At 42.2% G+C, this 26,938-nt stretch overlaps 1 protein-coding gene and 1 long non-coding RNA gene across 7 annotated transcripts in view; one reads left to right on the forward strand and one right to left on the reverse strand.

Annotated features, from left to right (window-relative positions):
- The window catches only part of CCDC150 (coiled-coil domain containing 150), a 43,777-nt gene extending 18,135 nt beyond the window's left edge, over positions 1 to 25,642 (reverse strand). For 2 of the 6 annotated variants that reach the window (XM_028153193.2, XM_028153192.2), the window contains exons 1-14: positions 25,429 to 25,641; positions 23,079 to 23,242; positions 21,625 to 21,845; positions 21,335 to 21,513; positions 19,367 to 19,435; positions 17,957 to 18,073; positions 16,731 to 16,860; positions 14,781 to 14,824; positions 12,691 to 12,783; positions 11,613 to 11,737; positions 11,214 to 11,391; positions 10,624 to 10,692; positions 5,934 to 6,047; positions 826 to 909 (exon numbers count right to left, since the gene is read on the reverse strand). In XM_028153193.2, coding sequence (XP_028008994.1) covers positions 826 to 909; positions 5,934 to 6,047; positions 10,624 to 10,692; positions 11,214 to 11,391; positions 11,613 to 11,737; positions 12,691 to 12,783; positions 14,781 to 14,824; positions 16,731 to 16,860; positions 17,957 to 18,073; positions 19,367 to 19,435; positions 21,335 to 21,513; positions 21,625 to 21,845; positions 23,079 to 23,242; positions 25,429 to 25,440 — 1,599 coding nt within the window. In that variant the 5' untranslated portion in view covers positions 25,441 to 25,641. Of the gene's footprint in view, positions 1 to 825; positions 910 to 5,933; positions 6,048 to 10,623; positions 10,693 to 11,213; positions 11,392 to 11,612; positions 11,738 to 12,690; positions 12,784 to 14,780; positions 14,825 to 16,730; positions 16,861 to 17,956; positions 18,074 to 19,366; positions 19,436 to 21,334; positions 21,514 to 21,624; positions 21,846 to 23,078; positions 23,243 to 25,428 lie in introns of all 6 variants that reach the window. The other 4 variants (XM_008146560.3, XM_028153191.2, XM_054723398.1 and 1 more) reach the window with 4 other exon arrangements.
- A 96-nt stretch (positions 25,643 to 25,738) lies between these two features.
- On the forward strand, positions 25,739 to 26,878 carry LOC129150748 (uncharacterized). The gene is made up of 2 exons (XR_008557494.1): positions 25,739 to 25,796; positions 26,618 to 26,878. It is a non-coding gene; the product is annotated as an uncharacterized LOC129150748 (long non-coding RNA).
- The last annotated feature ends 60 nt before the right edge of the window (positions 26,879 to 26,938 follow it).

Here is a 26,938-nt window from a genome sequence, read left to right on the forward strand (position 1 = left end):
ACCAGGAGTTAGACCAGGGGGCGGGGCTGGCCAGCCAACCACCTGCGGCCCCTCCCCCCGGCCTCCTCCTGCCCCTGATTGTCCCCTCAGATCAAGGGCGGGGCCAGCTGGCCAACCACTCACTGCCTCTCGCCCCAGCTGGCCCCACCCCCGATCGGCCCTCCCCACCCCAATTGGGGGCGGGGCCGGCTGGCCAGACCCCACCAGTGCACGAATCCATGCACCGGGCCTCTAGTCCTATATAATGAAAGGCTAAAATGCAAATTGACCAAACAGCAGAATGATCAGTCACTATGATGCACACTGACCACCAGGGGGCAGACGCTCAATGCAGGAGCTTCCCCCTGGTGGTCAGGGTGCTCCCCAGAGGGAGCACCGCTCAGCCACAAGTCGGGCTCACGGCTGGCGAGCGCAGCGGCAGTAGCGGGAGCCTTTTCCGCCTCCTTGGCAGCACTAGGATGCCCGACTGACAGCTTAGGAGAGGGCCTAAGCCGTCAGTTGGACATCCCCCAAGGGCTCCCAAGAGGGCACAGGCTGGGCTGAGGGACCCCCTGAGTGCATGAATTTTGTGCATCAGGCCTCTACTATTTATATAATAGAATACCAAGCAGCAATTGGCGAAGTTTGACACACCAAGCTCAAAAGGTTGCCCATCACTGACCTAGATTTTAATGCAGTAACAAAATTAGGGAGGTTCAAAGGCTGATCCAAAGTTATATAATTAGTAAATGACAGACGAGGTCCTCTCAAAATTCATCAATATTTAAGTCTGACAACTAGCATTAAAAGGTTAGACAACAAAATTCAGAAAATAAAACCTCATACCTGGAGTTTTCCCTTTTCATAGGCCAGTTTATTTTTACTCTGAGTAATTTTTCCCAAGACATTTTCCACCTTCTGTCGGGCAAGCTGATGAAGCAAGCACAGACATGGATCAGTGCACCAGGCATGCAAGGGAACCACCATTTTCCTTAAACAAGTGTCTGCCCCTCACCACTTTCACACCAACGCAACCAGGATGCCTACTTATCGGCTAGGCTGCCTCTTCTCCTTCCCAGACAGCCAAGGGCTACTCTGCAACACGCTGGGAGGCAGACAGGAGGGCGAGTGCCTCACGCGTCCCAGAGGCACTTCTTTATTTATTAATTCTGTTCCTGCTACATCAATTCTTCCTTTGTAGCTGTGATCCAGCCCAGACGTGGGGCTGTATCAGTGGTTACATGTATACAGTTCGAGATCAGACTGCACAGCCCTCAGGCCGTAGGAGAGGCTTCCGCTCTCAGTGTCAAACACTGAACACGGTGTTATCTGGGACAAACATTACTGACAGCTCTATCATTCACGAAATTACATATTTTCATCATTCAAACAGCCTACTTAATAATGGCATTTCCCCCATGTCTTTTCCATCAACCTTTGTCAGAGAAATAAGTATAACATAGTTTTCTTTTGATTAAATTTTGGGCCTTCTTGGTACTTTGGGAACAAGATTAGTGATTAAACAGGGAAGTTTCACCCTCCATAATAAATTTCAGTGTTGTTTTTTGATAACAGGAAAAACTGATGTCAAAAGTATCTTCACAAATCAACTGTGAAATAATACAGACACAGCAAATCCTCGATCATTCAAGCTGCCTACCGAACTACAGACCATCTGCAGTGAATCTGGAGTTTAAGGTCCTGGGAAATATTGACATAATTCACTACTTCTGGCTTACATTTGCTTTATTTGTGAATAAAGAACAGGGAACCTTTTAAGTATTTAAAGCCAAAGAATTTAGACTTTTGTGTTATATTCAACTTTGGGCAAGTTGATAATGATGAAACCATATATGTAGGGATATTAATTTACAAGGAGAAATTCTTCATTATCTCTAACAGTTACAGCTATTCTTTAGCCATCACTTTGTACTGCCCTTTATTTCAAGTGTTGTGAATCCAACACACTTATTTCCAAGTAATAGAAAAGACACACTTCAAACTAGATTGCAATATAGTAACACGTAACTCATATTTTCCTCAGTTCGAAATATATTCATGATAGCACAAGAGGGCATACTAGTCTAGATTTTGTTTTCTCCTCAGTAGTTGCCTGAACTAGAAGAATTAGGAAATTTTAGACAGTCTAGACTTGATTAAAAAAACCCACATAAGAGTCACTAGTCCTTGTATATCATCTACTCTAAAATTACACACATTCAATATAAAAATGTATACTGAATATTAGGTGTCAGTGGGCTATTAACTATTATGACCATCTAAGTATTTGTCTTATCAAAGCAATATTTAATGCATGTATAATATGCATTTTCATACATTGTTTCTTAAAGTTTTTAAAAAAATCTCTGTGTTGCTACCACTAAGGCAAAGGAAAATATTTTTTTAAAAGCATTCAGACCAATAAAGTATTGGTTTCAAAATAACCTAAGGGAAATGTGGACTTCCATCAAAAAAATAGAATACTAATACTAATGTATTACCATAAAATTAATCATCAATTTTCTGTCTGTGGAAGACATACAGGCCTCCTTTTAAAAAACTTTTCTATTTTAGAAACTCTGATATAAAATCATTCCATGAATGAAACATTATAGTTTGGGATTATGCTTTAACCACATCTTTAGTAAAAAAATAAATGGAAGGATGGCCAGTAATGTTGCAAAAATAGCTAAACCATAACTGTAAAACCCTGGTTATTAAAATTCAGTTCCAAGTTCTATAAATCAGTGTGCCCCAAAGTGCTGTAAAGTGTAGGGATAGTGTATAAAAACACCAAGGACTAGAGTTAACCTAAAATATGCCAGCTAGAACAAATACTAATCACTCAAAAATCACTTAGCTTTCTTGGAATGTGGAAAGGCTTTTCATGGAATAACTTAGATGGTCTGGGTCTCTTTTAAAAGGTGTCTAGGAATTTTAAAAATAATGGCACCTTTTTCTTCAATAAAATTTTCCCTTTTAGGCAAAAGCATATCGAAATTCTGTTAATATTTTAAATACACCTTTAAAAGGCTTTCTTTTTCCACTAAAGAGAATGCTAATGCAATGGTAAGAGAAAACTATTCAAGCAAAATAAAAATCTGATATTGGACACATGGTCACTTATTTAAATTTAAATTTATGACAAAAAGAGATGGTTACCAGTTGTCAAAGGAAAATCAATGGGAAAGAAGTAACTTAAATTACTGTTTGCAGATTATTTGAATAGGCCCTGTACTTAAGAGAATCAATGGAAGACCAAAAATTAGAGAAAGACCACTTAGAAGAGTGAATAGCTCCAATTCTGAGTTGTGGAAGGCAGACTTGAGAGTAATCGTTGCTTAAGTAATCTAGGTATATACTACTTATAGAGGTTATTAAGTATGCAGAGCAAAGCACCTGAGAAACAGGTTACAAAGAAAAATGCAAGTGGCTAGAAGAATATACACTAACTCAAACACAAAGACTTACTCCTTGGAAAAGCAGGAAGCACACAAATTATCTTAAGGTCTCAAAGGCAGGTTGCCAAGAAAGCCACAAAATGATCTCTGAAATCATTTACAAAATCCAGGTAAGCTGTGAAAGTTAGCCGAAGCTGTTAGAAGAATACATAAAAACGGCAGATACTGCATTTTGGCAAAGCTTTTTTTTATAAGACTGTAAGAAAGATCTTATTCAAAATACTTAACAACTAGTATGACAGGTCCCCAGCAGATGGAACCGACTCTGACACTTGCCAGTGGTACACTGACCGAACATCTTCCTGGTTTAAGATTCAGTTCCTGTTGAACTTCAAGCCATTACTGCTCTAGCTGCACAGGGGACTATATTTTGTCTGGTGGTATATGTGAAATGTTTAGAACCCAAAAGAAAGGTGGGGAGGATAGTCATTTAACTTGAAATCAGCAATAGCCACCTTCCCACATTTAAGTCTTCTCTCACGGAGCTTTCCTGCATGACTGCCTGTGGGAATGGGCTTAATCACACCATTATTAAAGGCTGAAAAGGCAAAAACAAACTTAAAACTAGAAGGTGTGAGGAGAAAGTGAGAGAACGGTATTTATGCAGGGAAACTATGCCAGGCCCTGTGGTGGGCACTCTACACAGTTTAATCCTCCCCGTCCGCAGGGCAGACAGGATGCTCTGTGGTCTCCTCCATCAGCGTTTCTTCAGCTGATACATGCATATTATTAGGCACTAGGCCAGGGAGCATAAAGATTAGTAACTCCTGTTCTTGCACTAGAAGAGAGTGAAGGCTGATGCATAAACAGGTCAATTTCGCATCGCTGTAGCAGTTATTCTGGTATGGGTATGCAGTGTGCTGAGGGAACCCCAGTTAGGGAATATCCCCACACACAAGAACCATGTCACACATAAATGGAGCCGAGGGTTGAAATCAGGATTGCCTGAGTTCAAATCTGTGGGGGGTTGAGGGTGGGAGGACATACACAACACACGCTCATGTGTATCAATAAGAGGTCAGACTACAAGGAAGCTTCTATGGAGAATTTCAAGTGTTTACTCTCAAAGCACAAATTACACTGCCAGCACTGAATGGAAATAGGTTTAATAGTATTGTTCAGATTAAAAATAACCCTGAAATCTCCACCTCAGTCCTCAGCCAGCTACAGCCAACTGCAGTGCCTGCCAGCAGCCGTGGTCAGAGAGATTCTAAGAGGAGAGGCACAGGTCTGCAGCTGGAGGGGTGAGCTCTCACTGGGAGACCTTATCAAGAAGTGTGGTCTGCAGGCAAGAATCAACCTTGACCAAATCACTGGCAAGATCTGTCAAAGTCAGTAGCAAGGTAAGGCCACAGACCTGCTCACGGTGTGGGCGCAGGCTGAGAGGCGGTCTTCCAGACCGGCCAAAAGGAGAAGGCGGAAGAAGCCCAGCTGAGCCCTGGCCAACAAGCGAAGGGCATGGAGGAATCTTTAGTCTCAGCGGAGGGAGGACTGGCCTGAGAGACCTCCTCGAGTTAGCTGGTGCCTCTAGTCACTCCAATAGGAGCTCAACGGCTTTCTTACCCGGGGTCAGTTCAGATACCAAGAATTCCATAAATGCTAGATGTCCGATATATGCGTTACATGTATTAACTTAATCCCCTGAACAACCCTCAACCTCCTAATAATAGTATTATTATCTCCATTTTGACAGATTTAAGAAACTGAGGCTCAGAAAGGTTAAGCAGCATAATCAAGAATCGCAGCCAAGATTGAAAAACCTAGGCAGGCTGGCTCTAAAGCTGTGAAAATGTAAAAGGACTTACATTTACTCTGTAATTTTTCATAGTTGAAGTAACGAGCAGCTTATGACACAGTTTGAGAGAATTTAGTTCAGATTAAGATAGACTCACATTAGGGCATCCATGGAACTTCCAAAGCTTATTTGCATGTTATAGAAGCAATAATTAAATTTCAAGTATTCAAGTATTCAAAGGCAATACGAAACGTATTTGCTCTTCACAGACCAATCATCTCTTTAAAATCCCCTTTACCACTTGGAGAAGATATTTTAAGAACTGTGCCATTTATCTGTAATGACTGGCCTTGTTAAATAGCTGTCAGAAATCAAACTTACAACTGATGACCTAATGGAGGAAACTGTCAGACGGGGAGAATACAAGTTTCTTCTTCACAATTCCTGAAGAGCAGGTATTTTTAAAACATTAGCAATCTTTGTGCTTTTCAGCATTCTAGATCATCTGTGTAAGCAGATGTTTAATAGCTGCCTTAAATGATTGTTTTCTTAACTCCTCTGTTGTTGGAATATATAGGAGTTTATGCCACATTTAGCTTGAGTTATTCAGGCCTCATGGTAATCATTAAAACAGGAAAGGGAGGGAGGAAGGGAGGGAGGGAGGGAGGGAAAAAACCCATCTCCTGACCTCAGGTCTCTCTTTTTAAAAACTCATTAAGTCATTACTTCCTACTGAAGACTGACCTTTTCATACCCACCCCATGGTAATCAGCCTCCTCTTGCTGAAGCTCCAGGTAAGCCAACTGCTCTGCCAGGTCCTTATTCTTTTCCTCCAGAGCCTGCAGGCTGTGGGTTAATGTGTTTACGTCTACCTTTGAAAAGCAAAAGGAGAAGAGAAATCCATTTACTACCTATACAGAGACTCCTTAAGCCAGAGCCAAAAATATTAACTTATTTAAACAGGACATTTCCAACTGTAAAATAGAAAGTATCTTATGAACATGTTCTCTACCTTTACATTTGGGGATTTTCAATCCGATTGCGCTATGATGATTTTAAAAATGATTTTAATTTTCTTCTATATTTTTTCAACTTTTCTAGTTGTCTTCAGCAGAAGGGTTTTTATAAATTTACATAGTTTACATTTACTAGAAATCGAAGTTCTTCTGATACTTGGCATTTATTTAAATATTAATAATTAACCAAATACAAATCTAAAAGCATATGTTCAATATTTGATATGCTGAAAATTACAACATACTGCTGAGAGGAATTTTGAAAAAAAAACAACACGAAATAAAATAGAGAAATAATTCATATTCATGTATAAGTGGACTCAGGCAGGTCAAACCGTGTTGTTCAAGAGTCCACTGAATATGTACACAGTAAGTATTACTAAGCCATTAGAAAAGAAGTGCTGACTGATACATGAAACAACGTGAGATACTTCACATCAGGTAAGATGGGTAGAATAAATTTTTATTTTATTTTGGTAATATTCAAGTAAAACCAATAGACCTTAGTAGGAGTTCTTACATTATTTAATGCTGCTTCTAATTTATCATAGAAGTTACTTCCCAAAACTGCTCATCACAGCTGGATTGAAAGAGTATTTTGGAAATGTGGCCATGTTTATATACAAGTAGCCCACACTATACGTCTACTACAGATCCAAAGGATTTTGCCTTGTGGAATTTTAAACAATGGAGCAAGTGGCAAAGCTACTGAGGTATGTCTAGAACGTTTTTATTTTTAAGCAAGTACATCACATGTAAGCGCTGGGAAGCCCAGTCTGGGGAAATCTTGGAATCATGAACACCCTTTAACATTTTGCTGAAACAGAACTGAGCTAGGAGGATGGTGACTGCTGTCTGTGTGATACTTTTTTTTTTTTTTAAAGCAGACAATGACAAGTGAGGATGTGGAGATACTGGAATCCTCATACATTGCTGGTGGGATTGATTGTAAAATGGTAGTCACTTTGTAAAAGTTTGGCAGTTTCTTAAAATGATCAACAGAATTATCACGTGACCCAGTAGTTTCACTCCTGGGGAAAATAAACCAAAGAAAATTAACCCTTTGCACTCGCTTGCTTTTTTCTCGATTCCTTTATTCTAATGCTAACCGTGTCGAGTCACACTCGACATCCGAGTGCAAAAGGTTAAAAATATATGCTCACCAAAAACTGTGTACAAACATTCATTGCATTATTCTTAGCAGCTGAAAAGTGGAACAGCTTGAATGTTTATCAATTGAGAATGGATAACAAAATATGGTATATTCATACAGTGAATATTATTCAGCTATAAATAGAATCAAGTACTGACATATGCTACAATATGGATAAACCTTGAAAGCATCATGCTAAGTGAAAAGCAGCCAGATCCAAAAGACTACATACATACTGGTTGATGCTTTTTATATGAATGTCCAGAAGAGAGAAATCCAGAGACAGAAAGGAAAACAGCAGTTGCCAGGGGCTGGGGTAGGGGTGAACAGGGAGTAACCGCTAACAGGTACTGGGTTTCTTTTTGCATAATAAGGTTCTAGAATTAGAGAGTGGTGATGTGTGCAGAAACTTGTGAATATACTAACCACTGAACTGTATAATTTAAGAAGGCGAATTTATGGTATAATCATATCCCAATAATACAAGGTACTAGAACAATCAGACATCCACCTGACAATAACATGCACCTGAACCATACCTTGAATGATATACAAAAATTAATTTGAATAGGATCATAGACTTCTTGCAAAACCTAAGATTATAAGCCTTCTAGAGACGAACAAAGGAGAAAATCTTCGTGATCTTACTTTAAATTTCTTAGAGATGACACAAAAAGTATGATCCATAGAATTTGAAAGATTGATAAACTAAGCATCAAAATATAAAACTGCTCTTTAAAAGAGCATGAAAAGACAAGGCATAAAATGGAAGAAAATAAACGTAACACATATACCTGATAAAATATTTGTATGTATACATTTTTTTCTTAAGAATTAATATGAGACTATATTTTAAAATCTCTGAAAAATCAATAGTGAGAAAGCAAACAATTGAATTAAACATGGTTAAAAAATTTGAAGAGACAATTCAAGTTGTGGATGGCAAATAAGCAGATGAAAAGATGTTCACTATTATTAGTCATTGGAGAAATGCAAATGACAGCCACAATCATCTACCACTGCTCACCAGTTACAAGGCTAAACCAAAAAGCACTGACAATACCGGGCGTTGGTAAGAATGGAGATAAACTGCAGCTCATATGCACTGGTGGGAGTGCAAGATGATACACACCCTCTGGAAAACAGCTGAGCAGTCTGTTATTCAAACATATACTTACCACAGGATCCAGAAACCCAACTCATGATATTTACCCAAGAGAAATAAAAATATATGTTTACCCAAGAGAAATAAAAATATATGTTAAATATAAAAAATATTTACACAGGGAACAACCCAAATGTCCTTCATTTGGCAAATGGGTAAAGAAACTGTGTTATATCTAGATGTTGGACCACAAACTATGATACAGCAACATGGATGAATACCAAATGGCTTTACACTAATTACAAGCAGCCTTAAGGTGTACCATACTGTATGATCCCATGGATAGGATGTTCTGGAAAAGATACCTTCAGGGACAGAAAAGCAGATGAGTGTAACCAGGGTGCAGAAGAGGCTGATGACAAAGGGCACAGGGAGCTTTCTGGGACGAGAGAAATGATCTCTATTTTGACTGCGGTGGTAACCACATGCCTGCATGTGCTGCCAAAACTCCCAGAGCCAAACACAGAAAAGGGTGAGTTTCACTGTGTAAATTACAACTCGGTGAACCGGACTCCAAAATCCAGAGCTGTACAAACACACGTTAAAAATATCGATTTTGACAAAAAACAGGACTCCAAAGCCTTACCACTGGCCTAATACAACCGCTCCAATGAGCAAGCGCCTTCCAGGCCCATCGCCTGACCCTCAGCCTACGTGAAGACATTGAAATCAGACAAGCAAAGTAATAATGCTGTTTTTCAGTCACAGACAGACAGCATTTGCCTTAGCCATGTAACATTCACTAATATTTTTAAGCAAAAAACATTCATGAATTTAATAGTAGCCGCCAGTTTTCCAAATTTAAAAAGCCCATTTGGGCAAATTGACACCAACAAAGTCCTTACCCCAAGAAGTTAGTTTCATTCAGTGTTTTTTACGGTAGACTATTTTCCATTTATTCGGTAGGAGTGACTAAACCACAGGGGCCCCTGCCAGCTTGGTGAATGGTATTTGAGCTTGGGCTAAGAACTTAGCTTTTCTTTTTTTTTCTTTTTAAAAAAATATATTTTATTGATTTTTTACAGAGAGGAAGAGAGAGGGATAGAGAGTTAGAAACATCGATGAGAGAGAAACATCGATCAGCTGCCTCTTGCACACCCCCTACTGGGGATGTGCCCGCAACCAAGGTACATGCCCTTGACCGGAATCGAACCTGGGACCCTTGAGTCCGCAGGCCGACGCTCTATCCACTGAGCCAAACCGGTTTCGGCTATTTTATTGATTTTTTTACAGAGAGGAAGGGAGCGGGATAGAGAGTTAGAAACATCGATCAGCTGCCTCCTGCACACCCCGCACTGGGTATGTGCCCGCAACCAAGGTACATGCCCTTGACCGGAATCGAACCTGGGACCCTTCAGTCCACAGGCTGACGCTCTATCCACTGAGCCAAACCGGTTAGGGCTAGCTTTTCTTTTGTTCCCAATTCTTAAATGAAAAATAGTAAATGTAAAACTGATCACATATCTGGTAATACAAAAGCTCTCCAGTTCAGTCAGAAGCCAAGGACAGCAGGGCCTGGGATCTGCACTGACATCTGCTGCTGGACCTACTGGCTGGGGTAGGCGAGTTCTTGATGCTCTAGATATATTCTCTAGACAACAGTGGTGCATAACCTTAACTGTCTTCAAATTTTGAAATGCAAGCAGCAATGTTTTAAAGACTGTTTGTTGTTTTTTTTTACTTAAATAAGAATTGTATTTGTTTCTCTGGCCAATTCTATCTTTTTAGAACCCAGAGAAGGGGACCTTGCAGATCAAGTGGCAGGCACTAACAGGTACTTAGGAAGCCTAAGTTAGTTTAAAAAAAAAAAAATAGAACAAAACAAAAAACAGCATCGTCAGCAATCATCCCCTGGCCTCCCACATGCCCCTTAGCTCACTCTCGGGACAGAGGGCCGGGGCACTGATGACTCACGGGGACACCAGATGCTCCCACGTGAGCCTGCTCCACAAGCAGCTTATGCTGCAGGACTGGAGTGCTTGGAGCCGCAGCCAGCTCCCCAGCTTCTCCAGCCCCCACACCTTGGTATGCAACCCAATAAGCCATCTCGTCATTAAGATGAACTGATACAGAAGGCAGTGGTACAGGAGAACACGGAATAAAATGGGGAATACCTTGTATTTAGCCAATTCCTTTTCCAAATCGCATTTTTCTTGCGCTACGTCTTGCTCAGTTTTATTCACCTGCCCAAGGGGGAAGGAAAAGAATGGGTCAGTGGGGAAGCGGCGGCAGGCGCTACGACAGCAGACGCACCCTGCATGCAATGGATACCTACACTGCGATAGCACCTCCTCTCAGAAAAGGGGCCACTCAGGGAGTCTCTGAGGCAAAGCAGACTTCACAAACAGCCCTGAAATTAGAAAGACACGTCTGCATGTCAGACTCTTCTACTTCCTTCCTCACTGGGAAGACAGGGCTGTTCCCCCTCAGCTGCATTCTTCACTCCCTCAGGGAATCCGTTCTTTAAGCTCTGACCCTAATCTAACACGAGGATGTGTGTGGACTATTGGTTAGCTCACTGATGCTGCCTAAGGGGATATGCTCCTTGGCACCGACTACTTCACTTGCTCAAAGACAGAGGAGCCACCTAAAGATTTCCTAATGAGCAACTGTGACAAACTGAATCTGAGAGGTCTTTCTTGTCTCTGACACTTCAGATACAGTTTAGAACACGAGGAGCTAGCCTAAACCTGCCTCCACCCACCTCTCTCTGAAGGCTCTCCTTCTCCCCCAGCAGAGCGGTCTTCTCCTGCAGCGACGCTTCCAGCTCCCCGCGCAGTCTCGCGATGGTCGATTCCAGCAGCTCCTTCTGCACCGCGGTCCTCTTCTCAGCATCCTGGGCCTTCTGGATACACTGGTTATGCTCAAGCACTAAATGGTCTCTACGGCAAAGACCAAGGAGACAGGAAAGCGGCATGAGAGTTCTTCCGCGGAAAGGCTGAGGTTCTCATAAGCACACCTGCCGGGAGAGCCGTCATCACCGTGTCCTCACAGAGCTAGTTCCTGAGGGCACAGTGCCTGGCCAGCAAACGCACAATTCCATGTTTTCACATACAAATGCAAGGACAAAAGATGCATAAGAAGTTGCCCACAAGTGACTTACAGATGTGCCTGGAGTTGAGTTTTCTCATTCTTAAGATTCTGCAGCTCACTTGTGATACTGGCATGGGCTGCATCCAGCAGTAAGTGTTGTTCTTGAAAAGTCTGTGTCACCCTTTTCTGCTCTACCTGAGTGTTAGAAATATTGAAAGCGGAGGCTCCAGAAATTCATTTGATAGGGTTTCATTCATAACTGATCAAAAACACTGAATTAGCTTAAAAAGACAAATTTATATACAGGGTATCCCCCAAAAATGTATACACACACTTTGAATAATTATAAAGGCAGTGTTTATTAAAATCCATTTTCAAAATTGAGCTATCAGCTGTTAAAGTGTGTATACATTTTTTGGGACACCCTGTATTTATAAAACTCTTTAAAATTTTTTTTATTTTAATGCCTTTCTTTGGCCCCACTCTAACTTGACAAGTCTATAATTTTATAGTTCTATTAGCCAAAAAAAAAAAAAAAATCAAGATTTATTATTTACCCAGCTTGCTGCAAAATTCATAAAACTCCTAAAATGAGTTTAATTTTAGAACTCATAGGGCCCTCTGAGAACTTGTTTGCCTGCATATTTGGTGACTCTTCTCCATACACATACATATGTAAAAACAAACAAAAAACAGTTAAATCTGGGAACTACTATCCCATAGAAAACGGGTACACCAACTCCAAAATCCTGCAAGCATTTATGAGGTACCTACTGTGCTACCTGCTACAGAACATGCAAAGAAAGTATTAGACACAGCCCTTGACACTGAACTCCTTGTACGTTTATAAGAGGGAGGAAAGGCATATACTATTTAAAGAGTAAACTATAAAGCAAAGGCAAAGTGTGAACTAGTGCATGACCTAGCAGTTTATCTCATAAACTCACGTGTCACAGGAATTTGGAGAGTGAAATGAGAAATGTAGTTAATTTGATAATATTTCAGAGATGAAGTAGATCTTATGAAAATTAAAATTTGGATGGTGGCAATGGTATGAAAATATGTAATCAGGATAAATCTTGGCTCTTGGTTCCTTAATTGAACAGAATTAGGTAACATCTAAAAACCAGAGAAATGAGAAGACTTACCTGTACTTTCTCTGATGCTTCATGAAGGGATATTATTTCAGACCGCAAATATGCATTTTTCTCATGTTCCTTGTTGAGAGACATCTGCACATTCTATAGGAGAAAACATTTTCTCTCTCTTTTTTTTACATGTGTGATCTACTATTACATGCATCTCTCTCAAAATACCTGCTCTGTCCCAGACAGGAAAAACTAAAGGACTTCATTAGCATTAAACCAGCTTTACAAGAAATGTGAAAGGGTCTTTTTTAAGTAGAAAAGGGAAGGCCATAACCAGAAATAAGAATAGATGAGAAAGAAAAAACTTCACCGGTAAAGCTAAATATTTGATAAATACAGCAAATCAGACATTTAAAAAGCTACTATGAAGGTTTAAAGAAAAAAGTATCAAACTCAACTCAAACCACAATAAGTACTTAGGAGAGGTACAACACAAAAATCTAAAATATGACATCAATAACATAAATCATGAAGAGGGGGAGTAAAAATGTAGTCCTTATAGAATATATAGGGTGTCCCGCAAAATGTCCACACATACTTTGAATAATTATAAAGGCAGTGTTCATTAAAATACATTTCATTTTAAAAATTGAGCTATCAGATGTTACAGTGTGTATACATTTTTTGGGACACCCTGTATTTGAACTTAAAGCACCTATCAGATTAAAATGGAGTGCTACAGATAACAATGATATACATAAACCTCATGGTAACCACAAACCAAAAACCTTAAAAGATACACAAAGAACAAAGAGGAAGGACCTAAACAAAACACTAAATGAAAATGGCAAATTATATGAAAGAGATCAAGAAGAAAGGACAGAGGACAGCTATAATAAAACATAAAAACAATTAACAAAATGGCAATAAATACATACCTATCAATAATTACTCTACATGTAAATGGATTAAATGCTCCAACAAAAAGATGTAGTGCATCTGAATGGACTGAAAAACATGACCCACCTATTTGCTACTTACAAGAGACGCACTTCAAATGGAAAGACACATACAGACTGCAAGTGAACAGATGGAAAGAGAGACTCCATGCAAACAGAAATGAAAAGAGAGCTGCAATAGCATTAACTACATTAGACAAAATGTAATTAGACTTTAAAACAAAAAGTGTAAAACAAGTGAAAGAAGGACATCCATGATTATAAAGTCAATCCAAAAAGGCGTTAAATGATTGTAAATATCTATGCGTGTGCAATAACACCTAAATATATCAAGTAGTTATTAGTGGATGTAAAGTGAGAAATCCACAGTAATACAATAATAGTAGAGAATTTTAATACCCAACTCACATCAATAGATCCAGACCAGAAAATAAGGAAATAATGACCTTAAATATTACAATAGAAGAGATCAGCTTAATAGACATTTATAGAACATTTCATCTGAAAACTGCAGAATACACATTTTTTTCAAGAGCACATAGAACATTTTCCAGGATAGATCATTATTAGGCCACAAAAATAGTCTCAATACATCCAAAAAAACTGAAGTCATTTAAAGTATGTTCTATGACCACAGTGGCATAAAACTAGAATCAACTTCAGGAAGAAAACTGAAAAAAACACACACTATTATGTGGAAACTAAACAAACATGCTACTAACCAACCAACAGATCAAAGAGGAAATCAAACAAGAGATAAAAAAAAAAAAACTATCTTGAAACAAATGAAAATGAAAACACAACTTTTCAAAATTTATAGGATGCAGCAAAAGCAGTTCTAAGACAGAAGTTCATAACTATACATGCCTACCTCAAGAAACAAGAAAATCCCAAACAGACAATACAATTCTACACCTAAAGGAACTAGAAGAAGAACAAACAAGCCCACAGTAAACAGAAGGAAGGAAATAGTTAAGATTAGAGCAGAAATACATGAAATAGAAATTTTAAAAAACAGAAAAGATCAATAAAAATAAGATCTGGTTGACAATTGTTCTGAATATGCCACACACACAGTTTTTTAAAATGAAGATTTTAGAAGAATCAGGACTATAAGCCAACACGAGTGGGGAACTATTACTCAGCGAAGAGAGGAAAGACACCTCTGCCCTCTCCAGCCTCAAAACTTACCTTATTTTCTTCAGCCAGCTTGGAAATGAGGTCATCTCTAGAAACTAAAGACAAAAGGTCCACGTAACTACGATGATAATGACGTGGTACAACTACACCGAAACCACAGTGTGTTCTCTCTTAGAATAAGCTTTGATTTTCTTTCTTTTTGTTTGTGTTTCGTGGAAATAAGGAGGATGCAAGTATTTCTAACACAGTTTTCTAGAAACTAAGTCAGGGAATTATTAAGAAACTGGTCCAGAGTCACGTGCTAAGGGAAATGAGGTCACATTTCACCCCATGCATAGGTGATGATGAACCTGAGAGATTTTAAGCCAGGGGGCACACAATCAAAACCTTTTTCTTAAAGAGATCACGCTAATAGAGGCTCAGTAGAGATAGGGAGGTCAGTTTAGTAGCCGTGGTAGTAACCAAAGTGTAAGGTGAGAGCTGGCTCTAAAGTAATGGCAGTGGGGTGCGGAGGGCAAGCAGACTCGTGAAATAACAAGCAGGGGTAACTGTCAGGTCGTGGTCGGGGACAAGTGGGACAAAGGCAGATGAATCACGAAAATATCTAGCATTCAGACTGGGGCAGCAGGGAAGACGGGCAAGGGGCAGGTTTGGGACAGAATGAGCAAGGACTGTAATACTTGAAGTCTTCGTTATGCGTTCTGAGGCAGCTGAAAGGCACCATGTATAGATGTTTAGTTGGCAGTAACAGTCCATCTGGAGCTCAGGAGGATTTTGTGTGGGGAAAAAGACTTTAAACTAGAGAGTATGTAGGGTGAAAATAAAATCAAAGACTGAGATGGGGGAAAAGGTTTAGTCCCAGCTATCCTCTTTACTGTGGGTCCTTGGATAGAGATCTTGTTTCTTTAAATGGCTTCTATTCTCTTATCTTCCTCACAAGGCTGCTGGAAGGCTCAAATGAGATAATGTGGTAGCACCAGAAAATGTAACATATTTTTGTCGCCATGTAATCATAGGAAGACAGAAAATTATCTTGGGGCATCAGTGAGAATGTCACTGAATAATTCACTACTCAACAACTATAAGGAAAAAGAGTACTTCCTGCTAAAAGCAGTAAGTCAGAACCCTCAATGGTCTGCCCTTTGCTCTGTTTTCATAATTTTCATTTCCCTTTTGGTATTCCCTGCCCCTACCACAGCCAGCCAGCAGAGAAGGCACGCTGGCAAGAACACTGGGCCTGGAGTCAACAGATCCAGGTGCAGGCCTCATTTCACCATTTATTCCTTCTGTAAGTCTGGGAAGCATGAATAAGTGTGCATGTTACATGAGGTCATTACTGTGAAAGTTCTGTGTAAACCATGTGTACTCCATGTGTATGTGAGGCACAGTCCTGTAACTGTGATCTCTAGAGCCAAGAGGATCTGAAAACGACTTTACAACTCCGTATTACAAACAGCAGCATGGTAAGGGCTGATGGGCTGAGGAAGCAGGACTCGGAGCGACCTGGATCAACTCCAGACTCTTCCATTTCTTAGCTCTGACACCGCTAAGGATGCCGTTTACGCATCTGTACAAGGAGAAGATTAATCGAAGCTCTAAGGCACCTCACATCCATTTCTATAAATAGAGGCTAACCAAAATAAATTGGTAACTTGAAGAACGGTGAGTCTGACATGATAAATGATTAGAATCAGTAGGTCAGCAAGGATTAATGGCCTTATTCCTTATTAACATTCCATTATCCACTATTCAATCTAAATTCTAGAAACCAAATGTTCCCAAGTCCACAAATGCTTAAATAAACCTGAAAAAATATCTAAATAAAAATAGTTTACAATTAAGAGGGTCACCAACATTCTCTTTTCTCAGTGCCACAGATATTCAGGCCCATGGGAAATACTAATGCCACTGGCCACTTCAAGAATTTGGGATCTTAAAGAATTTTTGCATAAAATCTCAAAAAACTAACCACACTGTAATTTCTAGCACCTATTCCCATACTTAGGTCAGACTTGAGCTGTATGACAGCAGCCTCCAACTCTTCTTTCTTCTGTTGCTCCTGTGTCAGTAGTTCTTGGGTGTTCTGTATAGAACTGCGCAGGGACAGGCAGTTTTGCTGCAAAATTTGTACCTGAAATTGTACAAGAAAAACTCCTTCTCTGAAAGGTAAAGATTTCTAATAAACTACCTTATAGCACATGTGGGAGACATCACGGGAAGAGAAGGGGAGTTCACCTACACGTTACAGCTGACCTCTCCAGAGGCGGGTCCTGCAGCCGAGCCGGCCAGTGGAGCTTCCTGTGCACACCACAGGGAAGGCACAGCCACAAGTGACTGTCGAGCTCTTGAAATGTGGCCAGAGTGAGTGAGGAACTGAATTTTTAATTTTTAAAAAATTTTAACTACTTTAAATTTAAATAGCCACATGTGACTAGTGGCTACCATCCTGGCAGTGCAAGTCATAGCAATAAAGGACCACTTACAAATTCCTTAGGAATCCTCTTTGTAATTCTATTGTGAAGGACAGCCATTAAAATAATGGATTACATAACAACTAAGTTATTAATTGTTAATTAAATAATGATTAAGTTAAAATAAAATTTGGTTAAAGATTATATATTCCAATTATAGGTATTCACTGTGCCACCCAGCCAGGGCATGAGTCTGCATTTTTACTAATTGCCTTGGGTGCTTAGAATTGAAAATATTCTAAATTGCAGATAGGTACTCCAAATAACGACTGTGATAAAGGCAAACACAGAATATTAACATAAATGAGAATTGAAAACAGACCTGTAAACACATCCCTGATTATTGTACTTACTGGTATTTTTTGCTCTAAGTATTAGCTCAGTTTCATCTTTATTTCCTATCCACATCACATACATATAGCATGAGGCCAGGGTAATGCCTTCTAAGATCAAACCGTGGAATAGAGATTGCATGATGTGGTGGGAAGGATCCTGTCCCAGGAGCTAAGCATTCACCTCTCGAAGCCTGAGGCAAATTAATCTCTCTGGTCCTAAGCTCTCTCGTTCATCAACTGAGTGTCAGACTGAATGATAGCAGATCCTTTCGTATTTTGCACTAAAATATTTAAAATAGTAGTAACATAAAGAAAAGTTAATAATTTAATAAACCTAAAGGAAATTATCAGAACTATAGGCTCATAGGTAAAATGGTCAGCTTTTCTCTTTCCTAAAGACAAGGAGAGGGAAGATGTCTACCTGCTTGCGTTCCACCTCCACTGCTGTCCCCATCTCTTGTATTTTGAGCAGCATGGCCGATCCAGAGTTCTCAAGAGAATTCCTCAGGCACTTTTCCTGAGACAGCTGTCTCCGCAGCTACAGAGCAACAGTGCAGTTAGGCAAGACCCAGGGACATCGGAGCAGCTTAACGAAGGTCAGAGTCACCTGGAAAGTTTGCCTGACATGCCATCTCACCCCCAAACATTCTTCACTAGCTATGACTACTCAGAAACAGGCTTCTGTTTTCCTCTACTGCGTAACCTTCCAAGAAATAGAGTCACATTTGTTGCTCTTGTCCTATAGTGTGAGTCTGTTTCCCAAATTTCAGGTCAAGACTCATTAACGAGTTGCAAGTAGCACTTGGAAAAGGACAAACAAAGAATACAAAGCAGGTATCTGAGCACACAGCAAAGAATAAGAAACGGTAAGTACCGCCTCATAAATGCCTGTGTCCATGCACAGGTGGGCAGTGTTGCAGTGTAAATAGATATCTTAGAATGGGCTGTTGTGAAAAGTTTGAAAAACACTCATATCATACTTTAGGATATGCATTTTCTGTATTTCTTTCTGGCTATAAATTTTTAAATCTTATTTCCCTATATTTTGATTTCCTCATATATATATTTTTATCCTGTAGCATTGTAAACATACTTCTGAGATCTTATTTCATTCCGTTTTGAAATTTATAGGTCTAAACCAATACTGAAGTAACTTAAATAGCAGACAATACTGACACTCAAGAATTGGGGTCCACTACCTTATTCTCTCAATAAATGACAGTAAAATGAATCAGAAATAAAAGAGTCTCTTCTATCATGAGGTAAGAAGATTCTTTCCAGCTTAAAATGGGAATTGCAAAATGCCATTCATTTTATGAAGTCATATTAATATTGAGGTTTTTAGGCCACCGTGTATACTGAGTAATGCTTCTGACTATTTTCAGCTGCAAATTTTCAGACCAACAACTTTTAGCAGCCACCTACTTCCCAATTCCCAATCTGTTAGCTCCTAAAACTTGGGCTGAAATGGAGGTTTCACAGTAAAATGAGATGCGCAGGCTGACTAAAAGCTTTTCATTTTAAACACATCTGCAGTTTGAAAGGACTTTGTATGATGGTGCTCACTTACTCTAGGAACGGGCAACCGCATGGATTCTGCGGTAACCGTATCCCTCTGGGCTCTGGTTTTATGGCTGCATTGAGGCAAGAGGAGGAGTCTTATGCCAAAAGGCAGGCACTTTCACTTAAATTTCACGTGGCGTATTTTTTAACTCTTCCTATTACACAGTCACATATTTCCTTCTTCAAAGGTTTCTGTTCATTCTACTTTCTTGACTTTTCTTATGCAATTCCAATGCCCCCTGCACCCTCCAGCATCTTTTTATCTTACCTCCTGAACTTTAAGGTTCATTTTACGCTTTGTGGTCTTCAGCTCCTCTTCCATAATGGCTGCATTCTTCTAAAAGTAGACGGAGAAAAGGTTCTAAGTGATCTGCAATGGCAGGGAGCCACTATCTAGACTTCTTTCTGGCAAACTATAAATGCTATTCTGATACAGTTATAAATGCTTCTTTTTTTGTGTGTGTGTGTCCTCTTTATTCTAGACTGATGATTGTACACATTTTAAAAAATATATATTTTATTGATTTTTTACAGAGAGGAAGAGAGAGGGATAGAGAGTCAGAAACATCGATGAGAGAGAAACATCAATCAGCTGCCTCTTGCACACCCCCCACTGGGGATGTGCCCACAACCAAGGTACATGCCCTTGACTGGAATCGAACCTGGGACCCTTGAGTCCGCAGGCCAATGCTCTATCCACTGAGCCAAACCGGCCTCGACATAAATGCTTCTTACTGTGAGTCTGAAGCCATTATGATATTTTAAGTTATTTTATTACTTTGGTTCATAACTTCTATAATTTTTCCTTCTAGATCATAAAAAGGGATTAGTCACACTCACTTCCTATGTCTGATTTAATAATTAGAGGAGAACCTGGGAACAGATAGAAATTTTTCTTACAGGGCATATTCCTACTTTTTTAAGTAACATACTCCTGCTAGGCTCAAAGATGACCCATGCTTAGGAGTTCAGGATGAAAAACAGAGCTTTCACAATGGATTCTCTTCTGTATTATTACGGATGGCACCACATATGAGCACCCTCAGAAGTCGTCTTGGTCTTCTTTCCTACCTTTAGGCCGCACCCAGCACCATAATCTAGCACATCTATCTTCACAGACCATCCCTTCTCAAATGCCACGACCCTAACTCAGAACTAGTAAGGCTCACACCTCCAATAATGCAATGCATTCCTAAGTCTTTCCTGGCCTCCAATCTCTTCTCCTGACTTCCCCTGTAATCAATGCCCCACACTTCTGCCAGATTAGTTTTCCTTACATCATTGCCTTATCCAAGACTTTAATCACCCCCTCCAATCAAACCCGACTACTCATTCTTGATTTTGAGACCCTCTATAATAGCGGTCGCCGACCGGTGGTCTACGGATCACTGGTGGTCCGTGAGGTCTGAAAGGTTGGCGACCGCTGCTCTATAACGTGACCCTTAACTAATTTCCAACTTATTTCCCACAGACAAATGTTCACTCCTGTCAGGCTGGTTTATGCATTTCCCCCTAACTGCACCCAGTGGGAAGATGTAGGTTCAAACCTGGGTTATGGGAAGAATGATCTTGGAGAAGTGCCTTCTCTCTGGCCCCCGTAACTCTTACCATTAAAATGGGGACAATAATATCCTACATCAACAGGTTTTGCAAGATTTAAACAAAATAACCTGTTGAACATCTATTACACTGCCTGGCCTGTGGCGGGAAAAGAAAACTGTCAGTTTATTTTCCTTGTCTTTATTCTTTGCTGCCTCTGTGTGTGCGACTTGAAACGCCCTCACCTCACTACTTTGTCTTCTAAAAGCTCAGCTCCTCTTTCTTAAGGCCTACCCTGATCTATTCTAGAGAGGGTAAGATAGGGTATATGCACCCTCTCAAACCCATCAAACACAAAACTCTTCAATACTCACTTACTGTCCTATACTTGTCCATTAACATTTTCTATGCCTTTATTTTGTCTCTTATTTCATTTTTCAAGCTATGCCTTAGCACATAAGCCCTTAAAGAGCACAGACTACCTCATATCTCTGGACCATCAGCCTTATGCACTGGGGCTCTATAAATACTCAATTACTGATAGCACACCTCGTTTAAGTTATCCATGTGGATATATTTTAAATGTCAAGAATCCTCACTCAACATCACCTATTTTTAAACGTCAGTCTGACAGGTCTATTGCCTCCTCCAGCCAACTCCTACCGCGAGTGTGTATTTCAGAGCTCTCGACCCAAACCTTTGTCTCTGAGGCCATCTCCAGAGTGGCCGTCAGCCGCTGCACTTCGTCCTGGGCCTTGTCTTCTTCCTCTTTCACGTCTCTTAGTTGCTGGCGCAAATTCAGCACTTCAAGATGCAACAGCTTCAGGTCCTGGGAATGTTCCTCCTGGATTGTGTTCAGTCGGTCCTTCAGGAAAGCTACCAGACAGCACGGGAGGGTCAAAGAGCAGCGGAAAGCTCAGGGATGAAAAGAATCAACTCATCAAGCACCCACCCAGCACCACATTCCGGTGGCTCTGTCCTCTCTACCTGCTTTCTCTGGGTTCATATCCCTCTCCGTTTGTAGACAAAAGATGTTCATCTTCAGGGACTGGATGAGGCTTTCCAGGTGGCACATTCGGTTTACCAGAAACTCACAGTTCTTCCATAAAATATCCGTCTTTCCTGAACAAGCTATTTCACTCTGGACAGCACTAGTGATGTTCTGGTTCTCAGGTGCTTCTAAACACTTCGGGGTTTCAAGCTGATTTCTGGACAAAGACCCCAATACAACAAAATTATGCAATGCCATGGGTACTACAGGACTGCAACCAGGGGGTCAATGCATTATTTCTACTAAGAACAAAAACTACACCTAATTAACAAGCAACTGTTATTCCCTCCAAGTTTACATGCAGAGAGCACTATTAAGTAAAAACTATGTGGGATGGGCAAAGGTCACTGACTTTTTAATGGCTGCTTATTTCATTATAAACTTTTCATAAACTTTTTGTATGTAAAAAGCAGTGATACACAAAACATGGCAAAGTCTAATTCTGTAATAGTGAACTAAGAATTAAAGTTAGCATGGAAACAATATACTCACGTTTTTAAAAATTTAAACAAGGTTAGAAAAAAACGTTCCTTTTCTGTTCCTACATACTCAACATGTACAAACATTTAAGCTTTACTGCTGAAGAGTTCATTATTCTATGGGTGCTATAATATTAACTTAGGTCTTTATGAGAGGCACGCAGGAAATACAGAGGCACACCTCAGAGATATCGCAGGTTTGGTTCCAGACCACAACAATAAAGCAAGTACTACAATAAAGTGAGCTGTAATCCTTCTGCTGGTGGAGGGACTTGCCTTCAATTTGAAAAAAAAATGCAATATCTAAAACGTGCAATAAAATAAAGTGCAATAAAACAAGGTACGCCTGTGTGTACTTTTAAATAAATCATACCAGTAAATTTGATATTGGCTGTTTTTGCACCTAGATTTCTCAGGCCATTGATAATCCAACATTTAATGGTAATAACTTCTTTTAGCAGCACAAGGAGAGAAAAAAACACACACAATTTTTTTGAGTACCTCATTCTAAATTATAAATTTTTAAAACTTAAAACCTCTTTTAATTTACAATAAATCTGGGAAAAGAAAATGACCATATTAATGGCATGAATCAAGTTTAGATGTCCACCTAACTAACCTAATAAAGCCAATTTTTTATTTATAAAATAAGAACCAAACTTTTTTCTAATTACACAAAAAATTACGTTTTTTTTAAATCAAGTGTCAACAGTAAACAGGACATCAAATATCTGTCTAGGGGAATCATGGTAGTCGCTCTCTCACAGGATGCAACTGGAAGCTATCATTTCTCAATTCTTCTGTAAATACCTATTTCATCTGCCAAAGAGTGCCCCCTGTGCCTCCTTATTAATAACCAGTGAAGCGAAGTTCTCCAACCTGCAGGATCGAGTTCACGTCGCACTTGTTACCTTTGTGCACCGAAGTCCAACATTATTAGGTCATCCCTCAGAGAACTGGTCTGCTCCTCAACGATCCTCATCCTCTGCTTCAGGACTGTGAATGTTTCAGAAGCTGTCGCATTGATGTGGGTTGGAGAGACAACTGGTCTGGTTATTGTAGCTTCTATATGCACCTGAGATGAAAGCCACAATGTCAGTGCCGGAGATTCTACTATTGTTTCCACGTAGCCGCCGCCCCTTCCTGTGGTGGCACTGCACACCCCTGTCCTGTTGAGCTCAGAGGTGGTCATGTGTCCTGTTTTGGCCAATTGAATGTGGGTGGAGATTAACCCTTTGCACTCGCTTGCTTTTTTCTCGATTCCTTTATTCTACTCGGGATTTAATGCTAACCGTGTCGAGTCACACTCGACATCCGAGTGCAAAAGGTTAAAGAGCTTACTTGTCCTTCACCATCTCCCTCCTCCCCTCCCCTTGCATGAGATGGGCAACATCCCAGACAGAGCCTGCTCCGCCTGCTAGATCCCACAGGGAAGAGGACAGGAAGCACAACCTTGACCTCCAGTGTGAATGAGCAATAAGCTTATGTTGTTTTACTAGAGGCCCAGTGCACAAATTTGTGCACCAGTGGGGTCCCTCGGCCTGGCCGGCGATCGGGGCCGATTGGGGCCGTCTCACCTAGTCCGGAGGAAGGGAATGCAGGAGGTTGACTGTGGGAATACACTGACCACCAGGGGGCAGCTCCTGCATTAAGCATCTGCCCCCCTGGTGTCAGTGCGCATCATAGCGACTGGTTGACCAGTCATTCTGTCGATTAGGCTTCCTAGCTAATAAAAGAGTAATATGCAAATTGACTATCACTCCAACACACAAGATGGCTGCACCCATGTGGTCACAAGATGGCCACCACAAGATGGCTAGCAGGGGAGGGCAGTTGGAAGGGATCAGGCCAGCAGGGGCGGGCAGTTGGGAGTGATCAGGCCAGCAGGGGAGGGCAGTTGGGAGGGACCAGGCCTGCAAGGGAGGGTAGTTGGGGGGGACCCAGGCCTGCAGGGGAGAGCAGTTGGCTGGGGGGGGGACCAGGTCTGCAGGGGAGGGCAGTTAGGGGTGACCAGGCTGGCAGAGGAGGGAAGTTGGGGGCAACCGGGCCTCCAGGGAAGGGCAGTTCGGGGGGACCCAGGCCTGCAGGGGAGAGCAGTTGGGAGCGACCAGACCTGCAGGGGAGGGCAGTTAGGGGTGACCAGGCCTGCAGGGGAGGGCAGTTAGGGGCAATCAGGCTGGCAGGGAGCAGTTAGGCATCAATCAGGCTGGCAGGGGAATGGATAGGGGGTGATCAGGCTGGCAGGCAGAAGTGGTTAGGGGCAATCAGGAAGGCAGGCAGGCGAGCAGTTGGGAGCCAGCAGTCCTGGATTGTGAGAGGGATGTCCATTTAGGCCCAATCCTACTGGGATCGGGCCTAAACCGGCAGTCGGACATCCCTCGAGGGGTCCCAGATTGGAAAGGGTGCAGGCTGAGCTGAGGGACACACACACCTCTCCACGGAATTTCGTGCACCGGGCCTCTAGTTTATATACAGATAGAAGACAGATAAGCCACTGAGGCTGCTCAGTAGTTTGTTGCTGCATCCCAGTCTAGTCTGTCCTCTCTGCCGCTTTCAGACACACATTAGGACCTATGATTTGGCTGTCAGAGTTATCACCTCTTTCATTACCAGACATTTCCACTTAACATGGATAACAGAGCACAGAAAGGATTCCAGGACCGAGGCTGACAAACCAGGGACATGAGGAGTGTGTGGGAGTTCAAGCCGAACTAACAGGAGCTTTTCCAAAACGGGATCAGATTCCTGAACCTTTTCCGTCTTCAGAGCCTAGCGCAGTGCCTGGGGCACTGGGTGGGGGTGGGGGCGGGGGCAAACCCGCGGGTGCAGGTCCAGGGGAGACAGCTGGGAAGACGTGTCAATTCCCAGCACCTGCATGCCCACGAGCAGGCCGGGGCGCCTAACAGGTGACCCAAACCAGGCTTCATCAGCACCGCCATGGCTCTCCCAGGAGCCCACAGCCTCCAACCCAATAAAAGGCCGGGACTGAGGCTTGGCCGGGACCTCCCTGGGTGCCGTCTCCCCTCCCTCAGCTACAGCCGGGGCCGTGCAAATCCTTCGCTTCCGAACGGCCTCTCCGGCTTCCGGAGCCAAGGCGCCACGAAGCCGCGTCCTGAGGTCCGGAGACAAGACCAGCCTCGGCCCGGCCCGCGAGGGGAGGACAGCGGGGCGGGCGGTGGCGGCCTCTGCGAGCCGCAGACGCTCTCCCTCGGGCCCCGCCCCCGCGCTCCCGGCTCAGCCGCCAGGGCCCCCCGGCCTCACCCCACTGTCCATCGGTCCGCCTGTGGCTCCGTCCCGCAGCAGGAGGGCCGGCTCCCATAGAACTAAGTCCGTGTTTCAAACCAACCCGCTCCCCGGCGCGATCTGTCCCGTAGGCAGGCGCGCCCGCGGCAGGGCATGCCGGGAACTGCAGTCTTCCCGGCCCAGGAGGGCCCTCCGCCCGGGGCGGGATCCAGACCGGCATCCGGCGGCGCGCCCGGGACGCGCGGCCCCGCGACCCGGATGACGACAGGCCCGCATTGTGTCCGCACGCGGGGCACGTCGGGATATGTAGTTTCCTCCCACTCGCCTCCCGGCGTCTCCGGGTCCCTCTCCTTCGGGGAATTCGGCAAACACAAGCCCTGCAGCAGGTGAGAGTCCAAGATCGGAAAGTGCTTTTCGTGTGGGGAGGACGGAAGTGTCGAGTAACTTCTGAACAGAAAATAACACGTATAGTTTCTGAGCATAAAAATGGGTAAAAATACAGAGTTCACACATTCTTCTCGTTAAAGAAAAAAACACAACAAAACAGGCTCCTTTCCATCCTCGCCTGTGATGGCCTGACGGGGAGCAAAGCCTATGGAATCTGCTCTCTCGTGTCTCTTCCGTGTAGTCCATGTCTTGCCTTGTGAGTGAGTAGATATTTCTGAATCTGTAATAAGGCGCTAAGACACGAAGACCGTATTGAGAATAAAGCTGCATTTATTTCTTGGTTCTGCTGTCAGATTGGGGATTCACAGTTAACCCGAGGCTTTCTACGGTGAAAAAAAACAACACGGCTTGGCATTTAATTAGCCGCACAGAACACCTGTTACCACCGCCAGGCCGGTCCTCAGGGGCGCCCCCAGCATGACTTCAGCCTCAAATGAGTGCAGGCAGATCCCGGGTGCGTCCTCGCTGGCTTAGCAAGGGCCTCGCTGGACGGGTCTGGTTGTTCCCCGTCCTCTGCTAGCTGCGCCTCGGCGTGAGGGGGAGAGAGTGCCCATCACACCACAGCTGTGAGACCCTCCGTCCCACTGTGATCCCACCCGGTGGGAGAGCGGTGAGGCCGCAGACACTGGTCGCGGGAAGGGACCAAATCAAGCTCTCAGTATGGAAAGTGGGGGGCGTGGTGGTAGGGCTCCAAAGCAGAGGACCACGATTCTCTCCGTGTGTCCATTTTCTCTTGCGATGACCTCTGATTTACCTGCAGAGATGAGGCCTGTAATCCAGACACTTCAAGGTCATGGGAGCTGTCACCTTCTCCTAGAATCTCCATATTGAGCAGCAGTCGGGGAGCCATATTGATGAAATAGAGTGTCTTTCTTTTTCTCTACCATCCACATAAGAACTTAACTCAAGCACTTACAGCATTAGAGAAAAGAATATTGTCTTCCATAAACCAATTCATTGGCTGGAGAGGGCCAGTCTGGATACCCAAGAATTCATTATATTAAACGTTTGTTTTATTGTTTTAAGTGCCTGATTTTTCCTGGTTTCCCTCTTGATTTTCAATTGATAAACATTTTTATAT

This window comes from Eptesicus fuscus, chromosome 11, assembly GCF_027574615.1.
Source record: "Eptesicus fuscus isolate TK198812 chromosome 11, DD_ASM_mEF_20220401, whole genome shotgun sequence".
In the NCBI taxonomy this organism is placed as follows: Eukaryota; Metazoa; Chordata; class Mammalia; order Chiroptera; family Vespertilionidae; genus Eptesicus; species Eptesicus fuscus.